This window comes from Cyprinodon variegatus, unplaced genomic scaffold (genome assembly GCF_000732505.1).
Source record: "Cyprinodon variegatus isolate N-32 unplaced genomic scaffold, C_variegatus-1.0 Scaffold76, whole genome shotgun sequence".
Taxonomy (NCBI): Eukaryota; Metazoa; Chordata; class Actinopteri; order Cyprinodontiformes; family Cyprinodontidae; genus Cyprinodon; species Cyprinodon variegatus.
This window is the reverse complement of record NW_015150529.1, coordinates 24,664-33,569: the sequence shown is the minus strand read 5'-3', so window position 1 is coordinate 33,569 and position 8,906 is coordinate 24,664. Positions and strand designations below refer to the sequence as shown.

The 8,906-nt window shown below is 36.3% G+C and overlaps 1 protein-coding gene across 1 annotated transcript in view; it reads right to left on the bottom strand.

Moving 5' to 3' along the window:
• Window positions 1-1,276: 1,276 nt before the first annotated feature.
• The window catches only part of mpv17 (MpV17 mitochondrial inner membrane protein), a 27,517-nt gene continuing 19,887 nt past the window's right edge, over window positions 1,277-8,906 (bottom strand). Inside the window, exons 6-8 of the mRNA XM_015372822.1 lie at window positions 3,660-3,692; window positions 2,215-2,267; window positions 1,277-2,015 (exon numbers count right to left, since the gene is read on the bottom strand). Of these exons, the coding sequence (XP_015228308.1) occupies window positions 1,946-2,015; window positions 2,215-2,267; window positions 3,660-3,692 (156 nt within the window). The 3' untranslated portion in view covers window positions 1,277-1,945. The remainder of the gene's footprint in view (window positions 2,016-2,214; window positions 2,268-3,659; window positions 3,693-8,906) is intronic.

Sequence of the window (8,906 nt, the reverse complement as noted above, 5' to 3'; positions counted from 1 at the left end):
GGTCTGTTCTCCAAGAGACTTCTCTAGTCTGGGGAGTTACTCCAGCAGAAAAACGTTTCAATGAAGACTTAAACTTTTTTATATCATCACATAACATCAGGAAAATGTGGGGGCTTTTAAACCTAAAAAAGCCAAATTGGACCGATCAGAAAAAGGTGGCTTGTCTGCTTCAGGTTGAAGAGTTCCTGCCTCAAATGGAGGAGGTTCAGGTGTATTTGGGGAGATTGATAGACGGGTCGGTGAGGCTGTTTACACTGAGCCTGGTTCTGCTGGAAGAATCCCTCTCTAACCCTCTCAACTGGATTTCCTTAATAGAAACTTTTAAACAATCTGAGTAAATTGTCTCTGTAAAGTGTCTTTAAAAGACATGTTGTGAATTGGCACCATATAAATAAACTGATTTGAACTAAAAAGGCAAAGCTCTCCGTTTACCAGTCGGTCTATGTTCCTACTCTTACCTATGGTCATGAAATCCAGATCATGACTCTAAAATGAGGTTTCTCTGCTGGGTGGCTTGACTCTCCCTTTGAGATAGGTTGAGGGGCTCAGTGTAAAGGCGTTTCTCCTCCACATCAAAAGGAGTCAGCTGAGGTGGTTCAGATATCTTTGTCCGATTTCCCCTAAACGCCTCCCTCTGAGGCACATCTGCCTAGGAGGAGGCCAAGAGGACGACCCAGGCCACCCGGGAGAGACTTTGTCCCTTAGCAGGCAATCAGGCTGAGAGGAAGAGCAACAATTTGGAGCTGAGAAAAGTGTTTAAATGCCTTTTCTGAAGGCCTGACTTTAGTCTTAAAAAAAAAAAGTGGAACATGCTGAAAGTCGTTTATATCCCAGAACATCTTCATTTTAATTCTCTTATTTCTTTATGTGCTCAACTACAATACCAAGCCAAAATTACTACAGATGTTTGTTGGAGGGTTCTAAAGGTTCTCCTGTGGTGTGGATGGTACTGACTGAGCAACATGCAGTTAAATATTAGTGAATTCATGACATATTTGAGTTTGTATAAAATTGACTTTAAAAAACACATGAAAGTTGTTTTCTATGCCATATTATGCTGTTTTAAGTATCTCTTTATCCATTTGGCTGTGTAATGGAAAATACTTCAACAATGAACCCAGTTATAAGTGGCTGCAAAACAGACCACTATAAACATGAGTTCATGTTACTTTTTACAAGAATTAGATAACAGCAAAAGCAAAGAAATATGATCTCAGTGAGACCTGAGCTCTAAAGTGCTCAATTCTTTATATATATTTATTTTTCTTTAGCACTAGTGGCTCAATTTTATGGACAGTAGGCTGACAGGAAAGGGGAGAGACATGCAGGAAAGGACTATTCTTAATATTTATCTCCTTCTATGAAGAATTAAAACAACTTAAAACATGATGGATAAGACTTTTTAATCCGTTAGAAAAAGACTGGCTTCAATGATTGCGTTCATATTCTGTGCATTTCATTCCTGAGGGTTATTAAAAAGCTGGCAAAAGAATGTACAACACAGTCAAAGTTCAACAATGAGTCAGGTGGAAAAGTCCAGCAAACCAACCATGCAAATCAAAAATACATTATCAGTGAAGCTCATCGAGTCAATGAGGAGAACATTTCCTTCATCAACCAGCAGGTGTTAATGTACGTGTGGCTCCGCTGCAGCTCTGCAGCCAAAACCCATTTCCATAAATAACAAACTTTCACAGACGTTTCTGCAAAATGCAAGTTTGACTTTCAAGTGCGAATTTGTCACTCGGAGTAGACGAGCAATCTTCCCCGACCTTTTACATGTGATTGAGTCACAGTTTTACACTTTGGAAATATCAGAAGACTAAAGTAAGTTGGTTTAATTTCACACACACACACGCTTGCAGTCTACAATACAAATGAGTGTAAAATCATCAGCATCATCATCATCAACAATAACAAGACAAGCTGGACTTGTGAGATTTCTTCACAACTTGTTGGCTTTCCAGGTCAGGTAGGAGTTCCAGGCGACGGCGACGATCTGGACGACGGCCAGCCTGTAAGAGGAGTAAAAATGATGCGTTGAAAGAGAGGAGACGGACAACAAAACAATGGAACTGTGAAGTGGGAATCCATTTAAACCATTTTAAAATGATTACAATATATAAACTAAGCATACATGCGAATGTAACATTTTTGAACTGATTGAAATCTTCCAATCTGACTGGAGAAAAAGAAAAAACATGGGAGCCTCACCTGTGCTGCAGTGGGATGAAGTAGAAATTTGCAATCTGGACTGGAGGCCACAGCTAGAACAACAATGTTATGCGTTTATTCTTCGATCATAAAGATAATTCAATTATTAATTAGCAAATGGAAACTGTTGTTGGGTTTATTCAATGATGATTATAAAATTAATGTGTGCTTATGAAACATTTGTGCAAGGGGGATGCTCCACTCCTGTCTCATGATCCAGTCAGGAGACCATCCTGCCTTGTCATTCTGATGGAGCATTATGTCTTCATCAACTGATCAATTGTTCTGTCAGAACAATACTCTGTTTGTAATCATGTTTCATGTTCTGTTAATAAAAGACAGCTGCAGGAGGGGATTCGGAGAAGGAAAGCTTGAAGTTGGGTTATGCTTTTCCTTCCACTCCTGCAGAAGCTGCTTGAATCTCTTTCCTGTGTAGACTCAATTTCTATTTATTTGCAAACCTACATTTTCTGAATCCAACAACTGTTCTTGCTCATGTTTTTTTTAACTAATTTCAGATTATAGAAAAAAAATTACCTTTTAATGATTTAAAAAAGTATTTCTTTGTTATTCTCTCTCCTTATTTCCCCCACTTTTCATAACAGAGTTACACTAAGCGGAATTGCTTATCCCTGTTGACGTCGGTCACAACCTCAACTCTGTAGATAAAAGGACAGCTCTGAAGTTGTCATTGATTGTTGGCTTATGGCCAGACTATAAACGCATAACTGTTTGTTTTTTAATCTTAAAGCAGATAAAGCTTCTGCCCTTTAGGTGTAAAGAATCACTCTTATCAAGCAGAACAGTAAAAAACCTGCTGCACTGATTTTCACATCCAGTTTAATAATACCATCTACTTTAACCAAGGTTTGTGACAACAGGCTTTCTTTAGTCTGACAAACAGCTCACATCTTTGCGAAAAGAAAACCCTTTAGTCACATTAACGATAAAAAATGATCACCTTTTGTTTTTATTTACATTTAAAAAGCTAAAAGCATTCCTTGCTTTTAATTCCATCATGTAATCTTTGAATAAAGCATTCACTAACTTGTTTTAGGATCACATAAACCTGAGTATCATTAGCATAATAAGCTAAAGCAATCTTTTTGAGCCAATTGGTAAAAGATACAAGATTCAAGAGTAGAGGACCAAGAATCGCGCCCTGCAGGATCCCAAATAACAGCTTAACAGGGCAGAAAAACCTTTGGTTAGTTGTTTTGGCATGTCAGAGCAAAAGGGAAAATTAAACCGCTATGCAACTGCAATTATCTCTACAAAATGGCTAACAGGTCTGCAGCTAGAAACTCAAGCAGGAAAGAAAAGAGGCAGGAGAAGGAACCAGAGCGACGGCGACAACCATGATAAAGAAATTAAAATCATGCAATAACAGCTGGTCAACGAAAAAAAATTGTGAAAAACGATGTTTGGCATGAAGGGAAACTTACATAGTAGTTGGAGATCAGAGCATCTTTGTAGTCCTGTGAGAAAATATAAAGATTTATCATTTTCTAAATGTTGGAAAGAAACAGTGCACTTTGAAATAAACAACAAATTTAATTAAATTATTGAAAATTTTAAACAATGTTCCATACATTTGTTTAGCACCTTCACTCAGTTATTTGAAACAAATGAAACACTAAAAAAAAAGTACACACACACCCACACAAACATATATACGTATATATGTATTTATTTAGAAGTAAAAACACTTGAATCAGAGAACAAAATATATACTTTTAAGATTTTAGCATTCAACTCTTAATTAACGTTTCTAAAGTGAACCCAGAGAAAATCATCGGATAAGAAAACTAAATCTAATTAATGACTGCTCCAAGTGGAAAATTTGTCAGTGGGAATAATTAATGCTGGAATATTAAATGATTGCATTTCTGCTTGTTTATTTGATCAAACTTCTGTTTTATTTTATACATTTAATTTCTTATTTGGTTTCAATCAGTCCAACAATAGCTAAGTTCATTCATGTAACGAGCTACGTTCTGCTTCTAAGGAATCTCTTCCTCATTGTTCCATAACATCCTCCTAATGGAACAATGAGGAAGAGAAAAATGACGAGGAGAAATAAAAGGTGGAAATAAGTCAAGTGCACTAAAATATTGGTGGCAATATGGTTCAATAAATCTCTGGAGCTTTGATTATGAAAAAAAAAGCAAAAAAAAAAAGACAAAACATAAACCCCAAACCATAACTTTATCAGGCTAATGATGCAATTTTCCTGATTTCAATTCTTATCAATTGCTATAAATTAGTATTCTATTTGCAGAGGAAGAGAGCAGCATTGGAGAGGAATGTAACAACCAAAGCAACAGAAATAAAGAGACAAGTTAAAAAAACAAAAGGAAATTCTTTTTACCAAACTCCGGAATAAATACAAATGATTTGTAAAAAGTCTGGAATATAGAACCAGGAAGTAGTGATGGGTAGAAGGTTAGACAGACGGATCAATGGATGCCTTTTTTCCCCACCCTTTCATCCCTAAGGTATAAATCATATAAATCAAATTCTTCTCCAGTTTAATTCAAATACATTTGGTTTAAATAAGTTCAGTTTAATTTCATGCCTTAAAGAAAGATCTGGTGGTTATTTCCATCCTGGTTTACAGGATGGTTCTGAGTTCTGGTGGTTTAAATTGATTTAGGAAGAACGAGGAACATTGGATCAGACTATTTGCTCACATAATAAAGTAAAATTAAACTACCATATATTTGATATTGTAAGGATTTGTGATGCAACATGAAAAGAAAAAAAATGTGCAATTGCTTATAGGAGAATGAGACCACAGCTCATAAAGAATGTATTTTTTCTAATAATATTCGGCTTTCTTTACTGAGATTTACTGCCTCCAACAAGGCTACAGACTCTTAATCCAAATATTTATTTTTCACAATTTAGTTTGTTTTACATCAGCAGTGATTAACCATCTGTTCCTCAGTTTATTAGTCTAAACATATTAAGTCCAAAATAATGAGGTTGATAAAAAATATCAATTTAAACCGAGATATTCTACCTGGAATATGATGGAAACAATGGATTTAAAAAGTAAAATATTAGTAAAACTTATATATATTGCTTTTTACTTGAGTGTAAAAATAGAGAAATCAGAGCGGGGACTTTTTGACCCCACAGTAAATACTAAACGAGAGCTCATGTTAACACATACAGAGCGTTAAAAAGGCTAAAGTTTCGTCATCCACCTAAAGGTCACTTCAACATGTCCTGATGGATAAAAACAACAAGCCAATGTTCCCGGTCTGTCTTTTTTTTTATGCTGAAACACTTTTCTAATTATGGACAAACAAGCTACTTCACCACCTGAGGTTAAAACACGTCACAATATTCTGACAACAAAACTAAAAGACATTTCCAGCTGAGTTTAGACGAGGTTGCTGCATTCAGAGCAGTCTGGATCGATTACCTGGCACAGTAAAAAAAACAAAGCCAATTTAAAGTCTAACAGGGTCCAACAGAGCACAGGAACAATATAAAACTGTCACAAAACTTTGTGACATTACCAAAACAACTGAAAGCATAAAAAAACCTTAAATGATGAAATTCTGAGAGTGACAGAGATGTTTTACTCCTAAACTGAAGGGGTTTCAAACCAGGCATGTCCAAAGTGCACCTGGAGGGCCGCCGTCTGCAGGTTTTAGAGGTTTTCCTGCATCAGTTCAGCTGATTTCTATTGCTAGCTGATTAACAGGTATTAAAACCTTGAAAACCTGCAGGACAGGGGCCCTCCAGGACCCACTTTGGACATGCATGTGTTAAACCGTTTGATTTATAAAAATCCAAAAAACTGCAGGGACAGATTTGGGATTCCGGTCACATTTATTTTCAAATAGAAGCGCATCTTTTTCTATCCAAGCATCTTGGGCAGTTCTAGATAGGGGCCATCAGGAGCCAGTGTCCTTCTGGCCCTCATGCTTAAGACATAATAATAAATACATTTCTTATTATGACATTCACTGGCACAGAAACCATAACTGACTGATACCCTGGATCAATTTAGTTGTTTATTTTCAGTTTCCTATTAATGATGATTTCAGAATTTAGCATCAATCATATTCAGACAAAGTGTTTATCTGCTATATCCAAGTTGTCCAGAGCTACAAGCGGCTCTTTGGCTCACTTCGTTCTTTTCTTTGGAAAAACAGGCCCCATTCTGGGCCTTCTGGTTAATTTGGGCTAGAACCACCATTGCCAATAGTTTGTTGCCAATTTGAGGTTATTTGGATCAAGAAATGGTTGTTTTTATAGAGGATAAAAGGAAAAAAAGGTAAACGTCTCACCTTAACGTGAAGCTGGTTTAAGTAGTTCGTCATTTTATCTCAATTTCTAGAAAAAGAAACTCTGCCTTCCTGCCCTGCTAGACTTGTCATGGTACAATAATCTGATCTTTACCTGGTTTGAAATTTACTTAAAACAGAAAGTTAAAAAAATTATCATAATTTACGAAAGGAAAAATGAAGCTCAAGGGTTTCAGATTCCAGCAGATCAATCATGTAGGGTTGATCTTCAGGCATTTAATCCAGAATACCTGAGGAACAAGCTTCCTCTGGTCCTGGAAGCTGTAAAACAATCCCAATCATCACACCTCCGCCTCTATGCCTTAGAGTCAAAAACTGGGTGTTTGTTCCATTACTGTGTTAGATTTTCCTTAAAAGGGGGACTTTAAATTATGGAAACGTCATCTTCTTTCTCATCAGTCAAAAGGACAATGTTCCAGCAGTCTTTGGGTTCATTAAGATGTAGTTTTTTTTTAGCAACGTCTTGCCGTTGTATTATTTTCAGAGAAAACAGACCATCTTCCTTTGCCTTCCAAAGAAACCACAGTTATTCATCTGTTTTCTGATCATCCCATCATGACTTTAACGTTACTTTTGATCTGTAGCATCTAAGACGGCCTCTTTTTCTTGGTTTGTTTTTTTCCACTTTCAGGGTCTGATGTTTGGGTGAATTTGCTGCAGCATCCACCCCTGCAGAGACTGGCAGCTGTCTCAAATGTTTTCCACTTGTGAGTGATCCATCTCACTATAGAATGACGGACTTCAAATCGCTTGGAAAAGATGATTGAGATGCAGAAAGACTTGCTTCTCTTAGGTAATTGCTGATGTGAAAACTGATGACGGCAACAAATATCCTTAAAATCTAAAATATCCTGAAATCTTGCTTTTGGTGAGGCGGCGATCAATTAATGATTCACAGCAATGGTGGGCTGTGTAGACCAATGCTTTAATGGAGTCATAACAAAGTATTTTACATTTACAATCTATATTAAATTGTCCTAAAGTTCAATTTTAATAACAAAAAAAAAAAGAGCTCATCCGTGCATACACACAGGATAGAATTTGTCCTGTGCGCGCGTTCATGTGGCTGTAGCGTTAGCAACATTTGTTTACCATCATTTCCTGAACAGATAGAGGTCACGTTTACCAAATTGTTTTTGTTTGACGTTTTATTTTTTGAAGATGGCGCAAACATCTGCAATCCATCCTTCATTTTGATGGATAGTAGTTCACACCCTGACTACTGATGGCGTACAGCGTAATCAGAGGCAAAGTAACCATTAGGTGGTTACTACGCCCCACATTCCAGAGGGATCCATAAAATTTCTACATTTAATATATTTTTATGTAAAATTATTTAGCTAAAAGGCAACCAGAATGCTTTTTGTAACATATATTTAGAAAAAGAGAAATTAATTACTTAGGCTTTTATTATTTTTGTTAAATTTCCAGGACAAGATCCGGGTTGGGTTCTTTCATAGGTCACTGGATATGATGAATTTGTTGTAAAATAAGATTTTAAGGGAAAAAGGGAGAAAGTAGAAAGAAAGAAAAAGTGTAGAGGAAAACAAAAATGGACAGTGACATGTAGAGGAAAAAAAGACAAAAGATATAGAAATACAGACAGTGAGAAAAAAGGGGAGAGGAAAACAATGAAAGACAAAGTAAAAAGGAAGAGCACTGGAAAAAACGATCTAAAAATAAGTAAAATATTCTTAAATTAAGTGTATTTACCCTTAATTTGAGTAGGTAAATAAGATAGTTGCCAATGGAATGAGTGCTTTTACTCTTAAAGTAAGATAATTAGCGAATATCCACTAGAAATAAGACAATGCAATTGAGTTTTCTTATTTTAAGTGTAAATTGTCTTGTTCATTGGCAAAATGTCTCTGTTACCTCCTCAATCAACGAAAAAATGCACTTATTTTAAGAAAAAATGAACTAGATTTCGATTTTTTTTCCAGTGAGAAAAGGTTAAAAAGGGGGCAGAAAGAGGGGATAAAAACTAAAACAAATAATGGATATGTATTCTGTTAAAACTGTATAATTGATTTGTTGGTTTTGGTGTCCTCCTGCCTTCACCTTGGGCCCCAAATTTCTTAAATCCTCCACAGAGTCTAATAATCACAGTTTCAACCAGCTTTTCCACTGAAGCAAGTCCTTGCTGGATTCAGAAACCATCATCTTACCGATTTGGTGAAATTTTCCGAGGCTGAATTTTTGCTTCGTATTTCAGTCTCTAATGTGGAGGCAGTAATCTGACTCCACCAGATGGATTTGCTCCGCATATCCATCTGGAAACCTTTCGTTGAAATAATTTTGGAAAGGGGCGTAAATACCGGTTAGCTGATTGGCCTATGTTGGTGATAGACGGGCCAAATAAACCAA